The 22068-nt window shown below is 46.5% G+C and overlaps 1 protein-coding gene across 1 annotated transcript in view; it reads right to left on the bottom strand.

Annotated features, from left to right (window-relative positions):
• IL17RD (interleukin 17 receptor D) overlaps nucleotides 1-13265 on the bottom strand; it is a 63499-nt gene extending 50234 nt beyond the window's left edge. The window contains 1 exon segment of the mRNA XM_032458227.1: nucleotides 13029-13265. Coding sequence (XP_032314118.1) covers nucleotides 13029-13154 — 126 coding nt within the window. The 5' untranslated portion in view covers nucleotides 13155-13265.
• Nucleotides 13266-22068: the final 8803 nt, after the last annotated feature.

Here is a 22068-nt window from a genome sequence, read left to right as displayed (position 1 = left end):
AATGTTTTTTCCTTCTAAATTCGTGATCCCAAGGGCAGGGTACCAAATTCCATTTTTAAAGAGGAATTCAGAAGAGTCAGCATCATCTCAGAAAACCAACTCTGCTCAGAAAGTAAACAATGACAAAGAGGGCCAACACTTGAGAGTTTAGCCATTCTCCCCACCTTACTCCTGCTCTGCTAAGGATTCCTGGAAAACACTTTGAAAAGTTTAAGATGATCAAAGGAAAAGAATGGCCAACCAAGAAATGCTATCATTTAACATCACATGTTTATTTAGCCCCACCAAGCCAAAGAGAAGATTGTTTGAAAGGGAGAGAATGCCTGCTTAATCAACTAAAAATGCATTCATTACTACGCTATTCACCACGGCTTTCCTGAAATCAGACACTTTTGCCCCTAGACCATAAGATTGAAGCGATTTGAAATGAAAATATTTCCTGTCCACTGCTTGCCAGTTTCTAGCCCCAGAGTGATATAACAGATGACATCCAGTACAATAAATGCTTTTATTAACCATAAATTTGAGACTGCTTTAGGGATTTGAAGTGTTGGGTTTCATGCTGAAAAAATGTAATGTTATCCACAGACCATCAGTGAGTAACAAAAACAGAGGCACAGGTTATGCTACTTTGATCAAATTATGGCCTTCCCCCAGAAAATTGTCTTTTGCATTTTAAATAGTAGTTGCATTCAGGGCGTATCTTCAAGGAGCACCACAATAGTTTAATCATGTGTCTTGGAGAGTTTAATGGAAATTCATTCTGAGTGCAGATTTATAGAACCAACAGCTTCTGTTAAACAGAAAGGAAGTTGAAAAGTGTTATGAGACTGAGTGGAGAAATACAAATACTAAAATGGGACCCCAAAATCAGAGTTTCCCAATCTCAGCGCTACCGACATTTTGGGCCATTACTGGGGAAGGATGACGTGCATTTGGGGATGTTTAGCGGCATCTCTGGTCCCTACCCGCTAAATGCCAGTAGTAAACCGTCTCCCAGTTGTGACAACAAAAACATCTCCAGTGATTCCCCAAATTACTCCCAATTGAGAACTATTGCTCTAAATCAAATTCTAGACCTGCTTAGCAAATGCTGCCTGATTTCTCTTTTTTTCCAAAGAAAACGTCAGAGCCAGAGGAATCTCGCAGCCTTAGCTCCCTGCCCCAGGGCCACCCCGAGTGATTTCTCAACTCAAAAGCACTCAGTGAGGCACTCCCTCTCCCACCAAAACCGATGGTAGCAGAGCCCTGGAAACAAGAACTCTCCCTACTTGACTGGGGCAAACTAGACTAAGCAAAGGCAGCTGGCCACCTTCTCTGGAGGCGCCGCCTGGCCTACCCTTTGTGCCCACTCAGCACAGGAACCCGGCCGCTGGGCTGGGCTGCGCAGCATCCCTGCCAGCATCTCGATCACTGCTTTTCTGGCCTTTCGCTGTCAGGCCACGGTGGGGACTGTGGACTCAGTGCCAGAAAAGAGAAAGAAAAGCGAAGCTGAACCTCTGCGGTCCATTCTCGGATGCTGAATGTCCCCCTGTTACATCTCGGCACGACATTTCACGGCCAGCAGGGGAGGAGGCCCGGTCCTGAAAGCTGAACAAACGCGGGGCGCACAGGCCCGCCTGCGCCCTCGCCGCTCCCCACGCTTATGAATAAAAGATGGAGGTTTTGTCTCTGCTGTCTCCCTGGTACCCTGGGAGAATAACAACGTGTCGCTTTCTGATGTTTTAACTTACTTTGAAAAATAATCAATATTAACTTTCCATGTCTTTGGCCCTTACGTCTGGGACAGGGGCAAATAAATGAAGGAAAAGCCATGCTATTAGGAAGAAGATAGTAATTCAAGTTAAACAAATGAAACTGTCTTTTAAGGGACTCTAATAAAATAATTTAGGCAATAATGCAATCACAGGAGGAAAAGACTGGAAACTGACTTTGAGGACATGTTTTGAGTGGAGTGGTCTTTTCTGGAAATAAAGTTCAATGTTCCCTTAGCACAAAGGAAAGAAGTGGCTGAGTTTTGGTGTGAGGGAGCATTCAACCGTAAACCTGCCCCGGCCAAAGAGAGGTTATAATAGGAACTCATTCGCAGTCGCTGAGGGCCCGTGTGAACAGCAAAAAGCCTTATGCATTCTCGGGACATGGCACTCCCAATTTTAAGAGCACAGTAGTTGATTTCAAATAGTCTTCAAGGAAAGAAATTAAATTACAGGACTGCACAAATGACACCCTGCACTTTCTTTGGACTCTCGGTAATGTAAACGTAAAGTTTTACTGCAAAGCACTGCATGTTTTTTAAGTGATAAATAACAATAAGACCAAACTTGGTGAAATCATTAGAAGAGTCTCTACATGCAACAATTTCAAGTAGGAAAAAAACCATTCTGCTCATGGCTAAAACTGCACCTATACTTGTTACTCACTGATATCTAAAATACGTCACACTACCACCTTGAGAGCCATCTTCCCAAAATAGTTAACTTACCCTAATGGCGAGGAAACAATCTGAAACCCAAGTTGTGGGATGGTCGATGCCACAAGTGATCTTGATGCTTTGAATGTGTATGTTATAAAGGACCAGAAAGAGGTGGAGGGACTGTTCTAGGTTAACGGACACTTAGGAGACAGGATGTGTAAAAGCAGTGAGTGGCCTGTATCTGAATCCTGAAATGTGATTCAGAAAGAAATCAGGAAGAACTGAGGCACATGGGGCAAAGCACTGGTGACTCTAGGCAAAGTGGAAATACGTGTTCATTCTACCCTTCTTTCAACTTTTGTATAGGTTTGAAATTTTCAGAATCCAAAATATGGGGGAGAGAGTAGAGCAAAGTGAAGCCCCAGATACAGGTGACTGGCTGGTTGCCTGCTGGTCTGGGTAGCAACTTCAGCTTCCTGTTTAGTTTCAGAAAATAGATGCTCCCAAATATAAAGTCTTAATACAAAATAGATTCAAGATTAAAATATTTGTTTAAAAAAACATAATAATGTGACTTATTATTCATTTAATAATTCACTGGGTGGGGGTGGGGGTGTGTACACGCAGCAGACATTTAAGACATTTACTTTAAAAGCTTCTGCTTTTAAAAAGTCATAGGTCCCTTTAAAACCCCTTTATTCCTTTCCCTAAAACTCTTCTCCTGCAATTTATCATTCTTTTTCTCCTCTTATCAGAATTCCTACTAATTTAAAAACTTTAGAATGGCTCTTTAAAACTCCCCTGCCTTCCGCCCAAACTCTCCATTATCCACCCCCATCTTTTTTTTAATGAGATAAAAGCAATGATTACACTAATCTCCAACTTGAAAATGATGCACTTAAAGGAGAAAAAAAAAAAAAGTTTGACCCTTTAAGTAAAAGGAAGAAAGCTCAGTAGATGGGAAATGTGCTCAAGTGAAAAGATGTCAGGATAGAATTTCTGTGTCTCGAGCTTCAAAAACCCAGGGAGGAGAACAATGAGGCAGGCTGCATGTCCAGAGTAACCCTGAGAGACCTGGGTGGCGGTCACCTTGGGCACATCAGACACTGGGAACCCACCGCTCCCACCCCCCGAAGCAGTCTTCAGGCAGCACAACCAGATGTTACATTTTCTCTGCTTAATTTTGGTAAAACTCCATGACCTCTTTCTCAAATTAAAAAGGCAATGCTATTTTTTTAAACCACAGGAGCTATCTTTAGTGAGGCCTTCTAAGGATTTCATTAATTCATAGCCAGCCAACCAGGACTTTTCCCACAGTCTCCCACAAAAAAGCCCGGGAAGTCACTGATTGCTTGGCTGGATCTGAATATGAGCAGAGGTAAGATCAGAAATATCTCGTTCCTCCCACAGGGAGGCAAGGCATGAAAATCAAAGCTGGGCAAAAACTCATTACCACAGCTGGCCAGCAAACCCACAGCCCTGGAAAGAAGGCAAAGAGCGTCTTTGATTCTGGATGGACTGACCAGTGACTTCAGAAAATGAAATGCATTCACAAACCAGAGGGGACTAAAAGAAAAGGAGACCTGTACCTCTGCTAAAAAACCAAGTTTTCGTACCACCTGAGGGCTGCCGCCAGTGAGTGAGAGTCATTTCATTCACATTGTTTCAGTGAAGTCTAGAACCAGGATGCTGAGTTAGTTTTTAGCAGTCAGTTTTACCATTTTTTTTCACCCATGGTGCAGCAGTAACCTAGACAGTTCAAACATCCCCTCTTCAAGCAACCAACACTTTGCAAAGTGCGACTCCCATCCGTTACTGGCCCCAGCCACTGCCTCTATCAACTCCTGGGAACCTGTGCTGCAGCCCAGCCCTTGGCCAGTACGGGGGCCCAGTGCCAATCATCTGTGGTGGGAATGAACCAGGGGGGTATGTTTTTATGTCACTCTCAGCATCTAATGCCACATGATGCATCAATGTTAAGAAAACCTAAGTAAAGCCAACTGTACTTCAGTTAAAAAGAAAACATAAGTAACGACAGAACTTCGGAGGAAACGGTTATTACAACTGCTTGCCTTCCATGTCACCTCCTCAGAGAGGCCACCCGGGATCACCCGCTCTCATCACCCCACTTTAATTTCCTACTGTGTACCAGCTGCTGACCTCCTGGTGCAGTAGGGGATGAAACAGATCAAGGCCCTGCCCTCAGGGAGCTGCCCCTGCAGTAAGGGAGGCGGACAGACAGGTAAGATAACACCAGGTGTGCCTCATGGTAAAAAAAAATTCTGTGAAGAAAACTCCAGTGAAGAAAAGAGGCACGTGAGAGAGCAGCGGTTGCTCTTTTAAACACAGTGGTCAGGTCTGGTCTCTTGTTATTATTCTGTTTGTCTCCTCTACTACAATCTAAGCTCCAGAAACCAGGCCTCACACATAGAAAGCACCAAATGCTCACGGAATGAAGGAATGGCCACTGAGAGTCACTCATCTGCGGGAGAAACCATCCAGGTTCCACCTGACAGGTGCATGCAGGCAAAATTCAAGGCACCCCATTATCCAGTCCCAGACTTTGTCTCAGCCACCTTGTTCCCACCGCCTCCAAAGAGCATGCTCTTCCAGCTTTACCCACATGCCCAAACTGTCCCCCACCTCCAGAGGCCCCGCTCAAAGTTCCCTGCGTAAGGCCTGCCCTCTTCGACCATCCCCTCCTCTAAGCCTCCTCTGAACTGTCCAAATGAAGTTTCTTCTTGATAAAGAAATCAAGTTTCCCCTTCTTCACTGCATCGCTGCAAAAGCTGGACGCATTCTCACTACACCAGAGGCTTTCTGGCATAGGGTGAAATGCACACGGGGAGGCTGGGGGGCCTCTCAGAGAAAGGTAGGCCTCCTCCAAAGCAGGGGAAACGGAGGCAGAGCAAGTAGCCAGTTAACTGAGAACCAACTGAGACATGGGCTCAAAAGCCAGAGTTCCAGAGGAGGACACCCAGCCACACCTCAGGCTCCACACTGGCAACTACTTAAGATAGAACGTTCCAGGATGAGGAACAGCAGGAACCATGGTTCATGCTTCTCTGGGAGGCGTGAGGAAGGCAGAGAGAGGATGGAGAGTTCCCTGTACTGGGGAATCCTTCCCCCACCTCCCTGTCTCTGAGCCCCCATGCTCTGTCCTGTAGCCCCGCCCGGGGAGGGAGCCACTGCAGAACAGGGCCTGGTCCCACTCCTCTTTGTGTTTCCCCAGAAAACAGAAGTAACTACAGTACTACACCGTGACTTGACACAGAGTAGCTGCTCAAAAAACTGTGTCTTGCCTCCTTACCTCAATTAAGTCTTTGTGAACTTCAGACATGGAGCAGTTACAGTAAGGCCTAACCATGTGAGTGCCTGGGCCCCACCCAGAGCACATGTGCCCACTCCAGAGGACAGAGGTGATAAGCCATCACTCAACAGGGACCACGCTCGGGCTGACTGCTCCTGCATTTGGTCTGCATTGCACTGCATTTTCCTCAGATAAAAGGGGAAGAAACCCTCCTCAGGAAAAGAGAAACCAGAAATCACCTGGACAGAATAAAACCACAGAGAAAGTGTTTCTAAACCATATGGCCCATCTCAGGAAAATGTACCTCTTCTTTCCAAGGAAACCCTCCCTCCATTCCATCAACCCTCCCACTAGCAAGTAAAACAGTCCATCTCAGAACAGAAGTCTGGGGCCATAGCCAGCATTTTTTAAAGGGTCACCATTCAATGGGGGGGGGGGGGGGCGGCTACAAAACTGACAAAAACAGAACACTTGGAAAAACTCCCTAGTTTTTAAGGGAATAATGGACTTTCAAAATCTAAAAAAGTTGTATTTAAAGCCTAATCCCTTATGATTTCAAAAGGATTCATTTGAAGTATTCATTTAATGTGTGAGAGGTAAATATCCATCTGAACATTATAATTAATACTATCAATTTCCATTCTCTTTTCAAAGTCACTGCTCCAATTTTATAGACATTTCTGCTAAGTTCAAGCAAGCTCCCCTACAATGTAGTAATTTTAATGAAAAGCCCCATGATTAATGTCTATTAGATCAGGTTTGGAATGAAGAAACGTACAATAAAATTACAATTTATTACACTTCCAACAAAATCTGCCACCTACTTACCCTTTCAACTTTTATGTACCAGCCTTATGCAAATAAGACATCAGGTTTACTATAAAGCAAATGCTTCTTAAAAGTGAATAGGAGAGGGAGTTTTCATTCACCCTATTAAATCAGACAATTTATAGGCCAACTTCCGTTTTAGAAGAGAATTACATGTGTGTTCACATCACATCTTTATTTTGTCATCCACCCAGTGATTTGTTGAGGACAGCTGGTACCTATTAAGTTCCCCCTTTAAATGGTGTAGCCTTAATTAGCCACATCCACCTTCCCAGACATTTCCAAACAAGGAACCAAAGAAAAGGAAAGCCTTTTTTATCATAGATGCTTTGAACAATGGAGTTGCAAACGTTAAAATAATAGGCTCTATTAGAGACTAACCAGTTATTCCTTTTTTAGGCCCCTTCAAAAAACCAGAGTACAGAGGGAATTTAAATTTCAGTCTTTGTTACTTAGGCATTTTTTTAATTGTTCAATTTTAAGTTTCACGCCTCATATTATTAATTAAACCTTCCCAACATCCTGCTTAGGAAAGGATGAGGGACGGTCTCCCCAGATATATTCTTGGTATTTTTTGAGCTACAGACTTCTTACTTGGACTTTTGAGCACGAGAACAGACAGAATCTGCAAGCAGAGAGTAAGGCAAGTATGGTTTTCTATGAATAGACACCAGGCTTTTCCCAGACACTGAAGAGCTTCCAACTCATACAATTAGAAGTTCAGTTGATGGAACAGCTTTAACCTATCATACATAGGAAAAACACACACTAATTCGGTTACAATTTAGGCTTCCCTTCTTTAAAAAACAAAACAAAACAAAACCATGTATTCAGGACTCCAAGTGTGAATGATGTCAATAGGCTAAATTTTAAGCAAGATAAGGTGCCATCTGAAGAAATCCCCCTTAGATTTGGTTCCTTCTTAGAGACTTGCCCCAGCTTTAATCTGCAGTAAGATTATCTGTTTCAATAGGATGTGCTCACTCCTGGGCTTGTGTCTTTTCAATCAGCCAGTGGCCCTGCCGGGTTTAGAGTGGCAGAGAGGAAGTGGCCTGTGGTTAAACAGAGGAAATACCAAGGCATTTTAATAGAGCAAATAGTCTCTTTACTTCCCACAGGGAAGAGCTTCAAAGGCCCTGGGCCCTGGAGGAGACAATGTGTTGTGGGGCCATCAGTCACCTAATCGTGTGTCAGGCCCATTCAGAACGTCCTGGTGGCCAAGACAAACACTGCCCAGGAGGACACTGCCTCCCACCAGCCAAGCAAGTCAGGCTGCTTGGAGATGGGGCCCATGGCACCAGCACAGACAGGCCCCCTCTGCTTGCCAAGGGCAGGAGACCCTTCAAATTTGTAGGAGATGTGAAATGGAAAAGGTGCGGGCTGCCAGGGCAGGGTGGCAAGAGAGAGGTCTGCTCCAGGGCTCTGCGGGTCCCTGAGCTCCTGCCTCAGCCCATTCTCTTACAAATCAAGGGGGGGGGGGGGGACAAGCTTGCAGAAGCCTAAAAACCCATCCATCAGAGGCAGATGCAAAAAGCAGTGAGGAATGAAAGGGACAATTAATTGTTGATAGGGTGGCCCCAGCAGCAGCAGACATCTGCTGGGGCATGGTATGTGAAAAGTTCAGGAACCGATGCTGGAAAGAGAGTTTGAAAGCTTTGAAAAAAAAAAGCACCAACACATTTTAGGCCAAATGAAGCATGAAAAATACTCAACTTAAAATAAAGACTTCAAAAAGCATTAGCAGTTCTTTCCTTTGTAGGGAACCCGTCTGTAAGGATTGAGCGGCTGAGAATATGATTTGGATCCTACTCTACTCTTTCCTGAGACTGTTTTCCAGACAAGCCCAGCTGTTCTGGGGAGGAACCTGGTGGAAGTGTCAGGGTCCCCTTCACTCCTGGCCTCCTCTTCAACCCCAGGCAGGAGGCACCCACCCCAGCCGGCTGGCTTCCCAGTTCCCCCCTCAGCCAGCCTCATCCTTGTCATTTTCCAGGGCTCTGACAGTCTCCACTTTCTATGCTAGAAGTCCAGTGAAGAAGTTTAAAGTCAAGCTCTGATTTTAAACGTTTAAAATGTGGCTTTTCACCTCCCTTCAACAGCAGAACTTATTAAAATGTCAATTCCTGGGCCCCACCTCACTCCCATTCTGGTCCCATTGGCCTTGAATCTGCATTTTAACGAGGTTCCCAAGGCAATCCCGATACTGGAAGCCCCTGGACTTCATGAGAAATTATCTTTAGAAGGAAATGGTGCCACAGCTAGTACTTAGCTGCTGGTCTCATTCATCCAGCTGTATCCACGAGTTAATAACCACCACAATGCCCCAGGCCCTGCAGGGTCTCAGGTTGAGGAGAGACGGGAGGGAGGGCTGCTCAAGAAAGATGGACCTGGGCCAGATGATTCCCAATTAACACAGTAAAACAGGCTGGAAGAAAGCATCACACTTATAAAAATGTTTCTCTGAAAATGTGTCAACCAGAGCTGAGTCATTTTTAACCAAGAATTCTGTAAGAGACACAAGAGCATGTGTAACATGGACAACATGGCCACAGGACAAGCAGACCAGATGCAGGCTTGAGAGCCACGAGCTGCAAGTGAATGAAAACGCATCCAATTTAGAATCAAATAAACATGCCTGGGCCCACAGCCAAGGAGAGCTCTTGGACTGGACTTTTATCAGGAACCTAAATTTTAACCAGCTGGAACTTATTCTTTTCCAAGTACCACCCTATTCCTTCCTACCTTTTGAGATGAAGTATTTGCCTTAAATGGGAAACTTGCACTTCATTGTAAAGACGATGCCAGCATTCTGGATTCCTGAATTCCTGAATTCCTGAAAAAGCAGACTTTCGGGGGTGGGGGGTAGAAATTCTTTTTCAGGGATTATAGACCAGTAAAGGTGTACCCCATTTAGGTAAGAAGGCAAATGTTCCCTCTTCCTCCACTGCAGGAAAAGCCACTAAATAAAAACCTGTGGGAATAGATTCCTAAATCCTTGTTCCATAAATAGGCTTCTCAAACCAGCAAGGCAAGAGGAGGGAAAAAACCTCAGAGCAAGTGATGGATACAAAGTTACTCATCACAAACAAAACCACTCCACTTCCAAGAAACAAGAAGTTAAGACCCTGTAAGTGTAAATGAGGATGCCGGCCCCTCCAGAAGTTTTACAACTTGTTACTTCTTTGCGAAAACTGCATTTATTACTCAAAGGGCAACTTTACCTGGCAAGTGCTCTAAGAGCTTTTTTTTTTTTTTTTTTAAAGCAACCGAGGAAGTGTGCCCACACTCATTTCTAAAACACTGCACTGTGTTCAAGATGGTATCAGCCCCTTAATTGCCCCACTAATAATGAAGAGGTTGTGAAATCTGACCACTTAAACCAGACCGGCTCCTCAAAGAGCAACCCCAAAAGGAGGGTTACAGCTGCTGAGGGTTAGCCGGCTGCAGTCACCTTGTGGATCCTGGGAAAATACACGTTCCTGCAGGGGCAAGGGTTCTTGGAACAAACGCTCCCAAGAGAGCAAGGGGTCAATCGCTCAGCTCCTCTCCAGCACCCTGCCCCTCCTTCGAGGCTCGCTTCTCTACCTGGAGGTGCTCCCTCTCAGGTTGTGTGCCCTAGACCCACAGGAAGCTCTCTCCTGTTTGCATCACACGTATTCCACCCTTATTCTTAGATGTTAGCATAGCCCCAGCTAGACTGTAAGCAACCTCAGAACTAAGACCAAGATCTATGGGCTGAACATCCACTGTCTGGTAGGGGACTCAGACATGAATTAAGTACACCAGTACTTCTGGCCAGGCCTCTGACAGAGCAACTTCTGGGAAAATTTACCTAGGGAGGTAGGGTCAGAGAAGGTTTCTTGCAGAAAGTGATGCTGGAGCTGAGAGGGGAGGCTGAGGTGTAAAGAGGAGAAGCACCAGCAGGAACAGCAGGGACAAAAGCCCACTGCTGAGAAGACACTAGAGCTCGATGTGCTGATTGCCCTCCCCCACTTCTTAAAATCTATCACTTAATGCAGGATTTAGCAGGAAGGCTGCAGAGTCTAACTGGGTTCAGCCGAGATTTACAGGGCTCCAGGCTCTGAGCCCACCAACATAAGGTTGAGTGCCTAGCTAAAGAAACTAACTAGCCTGAAAACACAGATGTGAACAAACATTGATGATGTAGTCCGGTGAGAACCAAAGTGCAAGGGCCTGCCTGAGAAGGGAGAGCGAGGGTAATGGCATTCAGAGAGGGCTTCCTGGAGGAGGCAACATCTGAGCTGAGTTTTAGGCCAAACGAGGGGTTCTCATGGGAAGAAAAGGCATCCTAGGAGCAGGAAAAATGCATGCCTAAAGCATAAAAACCATAAAAGTAGCATAAATGGCACAAGAGTTAGGGAGCAGGGTGGGAGGGGCAAGGGCTGAGATTGGAAAAGTAGGTATACAAGGCAGTTGGGCAAGTTGGATCAGGGAAAGATGGGGGCTCCCATCAGATGCATCAAAAAGCAAATCCAAGAGCAAAGGAGCCCTGTGTCAGGTTGGGAAGAGCCTGGAATCCAGAAGATGGCCCAGAGGCTTCCATGCTCATTCAGGAAGTAGATGAAGATGACCCAAGGAAAGGACTGGGGGGCCCAGGTAGGAGCTGTTAAGAAGGTCATCCCCAGCATGAATCTGAGGCCACCCCAGTGCCCCAAGGAGCACCATTAATTCTGTAGACGGTACAGGTTTAGGGGAGAACACATTCTCACAGAAAGCACAAATCCACCAGGTTGGCTCCTTTGGGGCCCTGCTATACCCATAGCATTAAAACTTCACAAGCGTTGTGCACTGAATCGTGAAGCCACCTAGGCAATTGCAGAAAAGCAGAACATTGGACTTATCCACCTATGTTGTCATATGAAAATTCAGAATAAAATGCCTATGATGCTGTTACAGTCATTCAAAACCCAGCATATCCGTTTAGATCTAAAAAATTTAGGAGAATTAATAAGTCAATGTGGGATAGCCTTAGGAAAACTTTTTGATTTAAAAACTACAGAAAACTTGGTATTTATTTTTTTAAAAAAAAAAGTATAGTGGTATTTTACTAAAATAGGACAGAGTAAGAAAACGTGATATTTAACTCAAATAGGAAGGAGGTTATATTCACTATGGGGTTAGTGGGAGGATGGGTTATAGCTATCTATAGTGAAGCCGCTGGGCTTGAAGACATCCTGGCTGCCGGGCTCATACCTAAGTTTTCTGCACTGTGCTTCTCTGAACGTGGGGCAAGTGAGCTGGCAGCACAGCCTGTGTTCCTAACAGGGTGTGAGGTCCAAGGCTTTGAGTGCTTGAGGCCATTCAGAGCACCCCACAAGAGGCGGGTCAGCTTTGCTCTAAGAGAAGCACCCCTTACCCACCCCTCAGAGCAGCAATATTAGGGAGATTAGGAAATCCCCAATTACTCCCATTTTTCAGGTGAAGAAATTGAGACTCCGGGCTGCCCTGGATGCCTGAGTGCAAAGCAGTGTGCTCTCCACAAGGGTGAAGGCCATGAGTGCCCTGACGCAGGGTTGGCCCTGGCTTGGATGGGAGTGGTGAGGGGCAGATGGATGCAGTCTCCAGATCCTACGGATGCCCAAGCCTAGGAGCCCTGAGGGGACTGGGGAGCGCCATGCCCCCACGCACACCCGCCTACCCTTTGTCCCACCACCCAGACAGCGTCAAAGAGGCTCTCTGTTAGGGAGAGTTTGAAGCACACCGCGAAGGTCGATGCACCTCTCCAGTCTCTTCCAGGGCACTTGACCGAAGTGACAAACTCATGCCTCCCTTTGGCCATTAAAGATATCCTCAACTCAAACTGGAGCGAGGCTGGGGTTGGGGGTGGGAGTCATCTGTGAGACCATTCACTAGACGAAGGGCTGAATGTGGGAGCAAAATTTACAAGCAAGTCTGGAGTCGGGGGTGGGGTCAAAGGGGGTATGATGGACCAGCCCAGAAGGAACAATGCGGACCGAGACGGGGGCAAACCCCTCCCCAGCGCTCAGGGTCCCCTCCCTGTTAGTCCCGGGCCTTTGCAGAACTGGGCACAGGACGTCCGGGGGAAGAATCCCACTCCCACTTCAAAGAGCCCCCATCCGGACACCTCGGAAGAATCCCAACCCTGGGGCGCGCTGCCCTAAGGCGGAGGAGGTCCCGGGCCGGGAACAAAGGGTGGGGCGCCCTCCTCCAGCCCGCAGCCCGGCGCCCCTTTCGCCCGCCCTCCCGGAGCCGGACACCGGCCGGTGGCCGCGCCTCATTAGCAACACAAAGCCGGGGGTCGGGCGGCCCCTTTCATCCCAGCAGGGGCAGGCAGACGCAAGCCGGGGGAGGGAGGCAGCAGGGCGGGAGCAGCCAAGATCTGAGCTCCGCCACGCACTCCAAGGAGAGCAGGCAAGTCGGCTCGGGCTCCACTGCCCGCGAGCACCTGTGCCCCCCGCGCTCTAGGGGACAGCGAGAAACTCGCTGTCCTCTCCTTACCCTCCAGCCGCAGGTGTCGGGGCCCCTTGCCCTGCTGGAGCCGCCCGCAGCCACTGCCAGCTGTGAGCCGTTGAGGCAGGCGTTGACCGTAAAGAAGACAGAGCACAGCTGCAGCCACGGGGCCATGGCCGTGCGCTCGCCCAGCCCGGCCCTAGTCTGCGCCGGGGCAGCCTGCAGCTGACCAGCCCGGAGTGGGCGGTGGCGCGGGCGGCCGCAGCGGAGCGGGCCGCACCACGGAGCATGCGCCGCCGACCCTCGCCCCGCCCCTTCTCTCCCCGGCCTGCCCGAAGCCTCGACCCTCAGGGTTTGGCCACGCCCCTTAAATCTGGCCCTCCTTCTTGGCCCCGCCCTGACCTCTAAGCCACGCCCCCATAGCCTATCTCCCAGTAACTGCTGAGAAGCCGGCAGCTGCAGTTTTTATCCCTTACCTGAGAGATTTTTTTTTTTTTAAATCCAAGGATTTGTCCACGTTATGCCTCCTCCATGCAAAACTCGGGAAAACACAAAAAATATGATAATGATAGTTTTAATAATAATTTACAAGCATCTACTATTTGCCAGGCCCCTTCTTGAATCCTCCCAAAACACACGTGGAAGTGTCAGTATTGTTTTCCCAGTTTTCAGCACAGCAGAGCTAGGGTAATGTGGTGGTGGTTACAGAAATCCTGGAGGGGACCTCAGAAAAATGACTTACTCTCTCCCCATTATTGCTCCCTCCCCCTGTGAACTGTAATAACAAAGTGTCCTAGTCTGGGGAGGATGCTCTTGGGTAACACATAGCAAACACCTAACAAATGCTACAATCTACTGTTAATTGATTTGCACAAAGTCAAACAGCTGGTACCTCCCAGACCTTAGATTCAAATCCAGATTGGCAAAAACAATACTCTTTACCACCATACTTGCAAACTTACTTTGTGAGGTGGGTAGTATCTCTGTCTGGAAGAGGAAGCTGAGGCTTAGAAAAGTGGAGCAGCCAAGGTAATGTGATTTTGCTACAAGCCCCTTTGCCCTTTGACTTGTATCTGTGCACCTGAATCCCACTTCCTCACTCTTCTCCATTACCTGGTCCTTCGTCTATGCCACCACCTCCTCCTCCACAACAGCTTCCAAAGGACTTTTCTTGCTTCTACTTTTGTCCCAAACACAATGCATTTCTCCACTCTGGATCCAGAGTGATCTTCAAAAAGGTAAATCAGACCACTGCCTTCTCCTGATTAAAAATCTTCTGCAGTGGTTTTATTCAACGGCCACTTAGAATAAAATCTGTACTGACCTCCTCTCCCATTTTATCTCTTCCTACTCTGCCTTCACCACCTGGCTCCATGTATGCTGATCTCCCATCCCAACCCCAACTTGGTCTTCTTGTCTCAGTCAATCTCAAGGACTCTCACCTCTGCCAGTGCAACAAGACAGCCTCCTATATATGACTCTCTCCTTCCAGGCACCCAGAATCCCCTCCCTCTCCTGTCTGCCAGGCCTAAGTGCAGACAACAGACAGCTCAGCTGCTACTAACACAGTGTTCCTGTGCTTTCCATTGTGGCTTCGCACACTCTGCCCATACTTTGTTCTTAAACTCTCTGTGGAGGCAGAGATGGCCCCAGTTTTGCAAGCTAGCCTTGTAGAGACAGTCCTGGGATTGGCTTTGGAACCAGAGAGCAGAGCCAGCTTCACCTGAACCACAGAGGCTGGAAGTGGGAGACAGTAGTTGCCTAAAGAAGAATTGGCATTGCTGCCAGAGAAAGGAAGGATGGGTATTGGGTTCCCCAAACAACAGCATCGACCAGCAGCCCCAGGTGCTGGGATTTCCTGTTCGTGTGCACAACTAGACAGAAATGTTTTCTTTTTCATCTCATTGCCAGGATATTATTCAGGAATTCAGCCAAACACAGCATTATACCCCTTTGGTCATCCAGAGGGATCAGGAGCCACAGAAGGGCTGCCTCCAGGGTAGCTTTCTCTGAGTAGACCTCATGCAGCATGTTGCACCCCTGGGGGAGCTGTAGATTCAATGCTCTGCTTCCTTCCAGATCTCTGCCCATCCTCCCTGACACTCTCCGTACTCCCCTCTGGGTTATTCCCAACCCTCAAAGGTGGTGATGTCAGGGTTTGACCATGAATATCAGGAGTGCCAGGAGCTGAAACGAGGCCAGGACCACATGGGTGTCAACGAAACACCATGGAAACCAGGAGGCTACCTGTTTCTGAGGCTCCTTAATCTATATGACATTCCACCTTAGATATGAGCCATAATTTACTAACCAATCCCCTGATGAGGGACTTCTATAATCAATGATTCAAAAATATCTGCACACATTTATCTTGATACACTTGTTCAACTATTTTCTTAAGATATATCCTCAGAATCAGAATTGCTGGATTATGCACATTTAAAATGGCCAAGCTGCTCAATATCTTATTGCAGTTTTAATTGGCTTTTCTGGTTGCTAATGAAGTGACCCATGTTCTTATGTATTTAGAGGCCATTTCCATTTCTTTGTTCTGGAGTTGGACTCCAGGAAAAGAATCAGTACTTGGATGATAGAGGGAGAGCCTGAAGGAGGGGACTGGGAAAAGGAAAGCATTTCTTCCTGGGTTTCAGTCACATTACCAATCATCATATAATTGAATGACTGGGGAAGGCAGAGAGCAGCTCCCACTCCCTTTCTAGTCTCCACACCCACCCGCTATTGATTTCCTTCCAAGCCCACAGCTCCCTGCCCAATCTGATCATTGACAGCCTCTGAAAACATGCTGCAGAGTCTAGAGAATGCTCCAACTTTTCTAAAGGAGTGTGGAGAACACAAGAAAGAAAGGCCTAAGTGTCTACTCTAAAACATGATTAGACTGACATCCTCAGGACCAGGGACTGAGGCACCCTTCTGTTTAGAGAGGCCATAAGCATGCATGTGGGGGTGGGATGGGGTGGGAGAACCACACACATCAAAGGATCAAATTTGGTCAGGAAATAAAGGTAATAAACTGGCATCTGGCAACATCCTCCCCATTCTGGTCTTCTTCATTGATTCTTTTCCTCTCATCCCCTCTTTTTAATCTTGACCCTTCATAATATTTGTGAGGCTGCAAGAAGTGAACCTCTGTACTGGAAGCTGAGATAAAATGAGGGGGCCAGCTCCCCCACACAGCCTTCATGGTCCATCCTTCCTCTGGGGCACAGCTGAGCCCAGCTGTGTAGGTGGCCAGAGGATGAAGCCCTTGCCAAATACAACACATGGTCTCACACACCAAGGCTAGGATTGCCTGTGGCCCAGTCACAATTTCAGCCACCCTCCCTATCCCTGTCTGATTCACCTCTCTGCCTCCAACGTCCCGCACTCTGCCTGACACACACCAGCGAGCAAGAAACAGTTGCTGCCTCCACCTCTGTTTGGAATGAAGCTGAGGATTAAACAAATTAAATCACCTTAAAACAAGCTGCTGACGAAATGCGAATATATTTCTCCAATTTACCTATAACCTAACCAGATAAGAAAATCCTTAATACAAGAATTGGGTTTTGTTAGGAGTTAAATTATTCCCTGAAACATAAGAAAGGATAAACTGATCATGGAAATAATTTGTATCCTGAATAGCTTTCAGCTGAGATTAACTGAAGACCACTTTAATAAACAGTGGTTAGAAGCAATGGACCAAAATTCTAATTTTATTTTCGTGTTGTGATGTATATGTATTATGTACTAGTCAAGACATTAAAGGTAAAGGGTGTCCCTCACCCCGTCTCCCAGCAGGCTGACGGTGCACGTTTCCCAGGGCTTTGGGGAGAGCAGTATATGGAGAACCGGTACCCTTCTGAGAGCGCCGGCGGATGTCAGTCTGGCCCCGGGCAGTCTTGGCTCCAACGGGGTAGTTGTCATCATCCCCACTTCACAGATGGGGAAGCCGAGACTCAGCGAGGAGGCCCCAAGCTCCTCTGAACCCCCAAACTTTGCCTCTGGCGCCAGCCCACATCCTTCCCAAGCCGGCCTTGGTGCCGCCCAGACTGCCCGGAGGCCCACGGAGGGGGCAGCCAGAAGATCTGAGGCGGAAGGCCGAATCCAGCACCCAGAAAGCCCGGGACACGCACCCCAGAGTACACGGGGTTCACACGTCCACCGCCACTTTGCATTTCTTTTCCAGGAGAAAATGAATCGCGGCATCCACGACTGTAGCCGCGAGAGGGCGCGCGTGGTCCAAGTCGGAGACGCCCAAACACACCCGGACTGAGCGCCTCGCCGTGAGAGCACAGCATCTTAGGGCACAGCTCCCCTACAGGTGTAAATACTGTTACCCAGAGCTGCTGCTAAGTTTGGGTGGAAGTAGAATTCAAGAGATAGTGAGAAACAAGGTTAAAATCTGGGCTTTCAGTAACGGTGGTGGCTTTGGGCGATTCACTTAACCTCTCTGGATGTCAGTTTTCTCAGTGACCACACAGAAATGACATGGATGCATACCTCAGTGGGTTTTTGCAAATCTAAGGTAAATATGTGGCTATGAGGGTGCATAAACGTGTTCCTGTTGCAGTAACTGTGGATGCAGACCAGGAGTTGATGGAACCAAACCCAGGACAGCCGGATTCCAGACAGTAGAGGAGCTGGCCACATCATGCCTCCTTCCAGAGTTCATACCCTGGTTTGGACCTACACTAGACTGGAAGGCTTTGAACCATATCCTGTTTACCATACATTCATTCTTTCTTTCAAGAAGTGCTCATAGAGTCCCTGCACCATATCAGTCAACGCCAGGAGTTGGGGATCAATGTGAGCCACACAGACACTGTCCTCAATTAGACACTGTCCCAGTTGCCATAGAAACTACAAGCAAGTATTCCATGGGGGGCAGTTGCATTACTCAAATAACCACATGACCAGGGGATAATTAAAAGTAGATGGATTGTCTCCAAAGAAGTGATACTTGAGCTAAGGTTCCAAGTCTAAGAGCTACCTGGGCAAAGAGGAGGGGAGGAAGACTATTTTGAGTAGTGGGAACAGCATATGCAAGGGCCCTGGGACAGCAGAGAACATTGGCATCTTCAAGGAACCAAAAAAGGCCATAGTTGTTGGAGAGCAGGGGAGTGTGAAGAAATGACCAGCAGGGGTAGGCAAGCAGGACTTCACGGCCTGTTTTGAACCTAAGAGTACTCAGCAGCTTCTGAAGGGTTTAAGGGCAATGGCAGGGCTGTATTTTGAAAAGGTCTCTGTATCCCATGTGTCAAGCACAGGGTATTGCCTGGCATGTGGTCAGCATTTGATACACACTTGTTGAATGAATGAATAGCCAGGATCATTACTGAAATTCTAGGATTTAATTTCTTGAATGCAAAAATCATTAAAAAGCCTGGAAAAACATATACCCGTACCAAAGCTCCAAATCATACAAATAAAATCATTAACTTCTTTGTTGTCTTTTAAGGTTATTTCTACTGTAAAATCTTGTTATTTTTAATAAGTCTATTTTGTAGAACAATTTTAGATTTGCAGAAAAATTGAGAAGATAGTAGAGTCCCCATACACTCTGCCCCTAGTTTCCTTGATTATTAAACGTACATTTGTTACAATTAATGAACCAATATTGATAAATTATCATTAACTAAATCTGTATTCAGATTTCCTTCATTTTTACTTCATGCTCCTTTTCTGTTCCAGCATCCCATCCAGGATACCACATAACAGGTAGTTGCCATGTCTCTGGGTCCTCTTGACTGTGACAGTTTCTCAGATTTCCTTGTATTTGATGCTCTTGACAATCCCAAAGAGTATGGCTTAGGATTTTGTAGAATGCCCCTCTATAGGGATATTCCTGATGTTTTTCTTGTGATTAGACTGGATAGTATTATTTTTTACTTTAATCAAACTTATACATGTACAAAGTTTTAAAAGTCTTATTAGTACTAACAAATGTATAATGAAAAAGCCATCCTCTGAATTGTCCCCCGTCACTCTCACTCCCTGGAGCACCCTCCTTCAACTCTTATGCCTGTTTTCTGGCATTTGCTGCCATATTTCTAAATCCCATGTTGATCTTGCCTTTCTTGACTGACCAGTTTAGACACTGGCTCCTAACTTCCTGCTCTTTATGACACATGAAATCGTGCTTTCTTTAGAGTCCCTTCCTCTGGCCACCCACTGAGGTTCATGCTGGGTGTCTTTCCAAGCCCTTCCAGAACCACTCTGATCTGTATAGACCACATCAATGAGCTCTCTTGGCCTTCTGAGTAGGTTGGGAGGATGTGGGGCAGGCAGCTGAGGGGGAGGGAGAGTGAGCAAAGGTGCCCCCAGTTACCTCCGGTTGATTGCTGTCGGGGTTGCATTTTCAACTCTGCTCTCAGCACCCTCTCTATTTAATTCTCTCGAGTTTCTGACAACTGCTCCCCTACTTTGCCTCCTCAGGTATTGAGGAGGAGGGTAATGGCCTTCCCTTGTCACTTCTTTTTACTGCTCAAGCAGTATCTTCTATGAAATTCTCCTTAAATTGCCCCATTTGAGAGCTCTGTCTTGTTGGGATCCTGACTGATGTATTATAATTTTAGTTAAATCAGTATTCAATGTTTCTGTAATTATGACCACATAAAACATATTCACCTTTAAGGCAACTTGTGCTTAATGATGGAAGTTTTTTCCTGTTACCAGGTTTTGCCGGAGCAGGGAGGGAGTGTTAGTAATTCCCTTTTTAAAAGATATATGCCCCCTCGTTACATCTTCCCATACAGTTTTGCACACGGGCAAAGGCATTAGCTTTTCCCTCAGTTCCATTTCACTGGGGAGAGCTCCCCCTGGAGCCCTCACGTCCCTGCCCTGTCATGCGTGGCTGCTCCCCGGGGCTGCTGCCTGGCTGCCACTTCCTTCCTTCTCTCTTGTGCTGGAGTCCTGCGTTCTGTCTCTTTCTGAGTTTTCTCACTCATTCTGGTGGAACATATCCTTCATTAGCTTCTTGAGGAAAGGTGTGGAGGTAAATTTTGTGAGACGTCGAATGTCTAAAAAATATCTTTATTAAACATCATGGTTGATTAATGATTTGCTTGGGTATTGAATTTTGTGTTGAAAGTCATTTTCCCCTGGGCTGTTGAAGGCATTGCTCCTCTGTGTTCGGCTCCCAAGGTTATGGTTGAGAGACTGATGACATCTTTTTATCTCTGATCCTTTGAAAGTCAGCCAGTCTCCCTGTCTCTGACGCTCTATTAGCTGCATTTTTTTTATCTCCGTTGTCCTGAAGTTTCACAGGCATGAGTCTTTTCATTCATTGAAGCTCTTGCCTTCTGGGAAATACTTCTGAATATTTCTTTGATATCCTTGTCTTCTCCTTTCCTTGTGCTTACTCTCTTTTTGGAAATCTTAAGTTGGATGATAGGTATGTAAATTTATCCTCCAATTTTCTTATCCTTATCAACTATTTTCCATCTCCTAGGCACCTTATTCCATGCTTTAGAACATTTCTTCAGCTAGATCTTCAAAATCAAATGAATTTTTATTTCAGTGATAATATATCTTAATATTGAAGAGCAGCTCTTTCTGATTTAGTGATTGTCCCCTTTTCAGAACATCCTGTTCTTATTTAAAGAAGGTAACTTATTCTTTAATCTTACTCAAGACTACTTTTACTGAAGTTTTCTTCTGTTTCCTCCAAATGCCTTTTTTTAGTTTGTTTGAACTTTTAAATGGAATCAGCTTTTCCTGGCTCCTCTGAAATCAGTCTTAAGGAAATGGATGTGCTTTGTCAGCAGGTTAGGATTTAAACTGGACCATCAACGTCCAGACACAAAGATCCTGGGCAGGTCACAAAGGTCAAGAGGAAAGAGATCCATTGAGCCACTCAAATGGGACATAGTCAATACACAGCCTGGATCAACCATGCCAAATCTAAGCCATCTTATTTCTCCAATTATGGCACCTAGAACTTTCAGCTCTCCATTCACCTTCTACCACAGATTTGTTGTTTTTGTTTTGTTTTGTTTTCTCTAGTATCATCTTGAACCTAAGTGATATGGCTTGTGACATACAGGAATGCATAATCATAGTGACTACCATTTATATATTCAACTGCTCATTTAGCAAGCATTTATTGAGTGCCAGCTATATACCAGGCACTGTGCAAGGCATTAGAAAAGAACATACTCAAGACCTTGAGGTTCCTGCCTTCCAGGAACTTACTGTCCAGGGAAGCGAGTGGGGAACCCACTGCAGTTCCTTATCAGCTGAAGGATTTGAGGCTCAGCGAGGTCCCCTGCTTGGCCCAATGACATGCAGCTGCTTGGAGACTATGCTGCATCATGAACCCAAATCTTCCTCTCTCACATTTTGTTTCAAAGGCTGGGGTATAAAGAGAAGCTGGAGAAAATAAACCACAAAAAGGAGAGTTCTGAGAGAGAGAGAGAGGAAGCTGTGTGAGCGTTCTCCAGAGAAACAGAACCAATAGGACACATACATAGACAGAGAAAGAGAGAGGGGGAGACTGATCTACTGCGGGAATTGGTTCACAAGGAGGGTGTGGAGGCCAAGAAATTCCACAACCTGCCCTCCGCAAGCTGGAGAGCCAGAAGAGCTCCTGGTGTACTTCAGTCCAAGTCCTAAGGCCAGAGAATTGAGGCTAAGTCTCATTCTGAATCTGAAAGCTGCAAACAGGAGAACCTTTGTCTGAGCTCAGGAGACGTGCAGTGCAAGCTCAGGCAGAGAGAGAATTCGCCCTACCTCACTTTGTGTCCTGCCTGGGCGCTCAACAGATGGGATGATGCCCACGAGCACTGAGCAGAGCCATCTGCTGTACTCAGTGCCCCAATTCCAGTGCTAGTCTCTTCTGGAAACACCCTCTCAGGCACAACCAGAAATGTTTTTCCAGCTATGTGGGTCTCCCTTAGTCTAGTCAAGTTGACACCTAAAATGAGCCCTACCCTCTGCCCCTGGCGTCTCCCACCCCCATCACGTTTACATTTTAGCAGGAACTATCTCAGGGCAAGTAGCCAGGAACAGGAGCCACAAGGTACTTGGGGAAACAGAGATGAGGAGGAAGAGACACACTACGCTCACTTCACAGTTGTAGGGAGCATCT

This window comes from Camelus ferus, chromosome 17 (genome assembly GCF_009834535.1).
Source record: "Camelus ferus isolate YT-003-E chromosome 17, BCGSAC_Cfer_1.0, whole genome shotgun sequence".
NCBI lineage: Eukaryota > Metazoa > Chordata > Mammalia > Artiodactyla > Camelidae > Camelus > Camelus ferus.
This window is presented reverse-complemented; position numbering and strand designations above follow the sequence as displayed.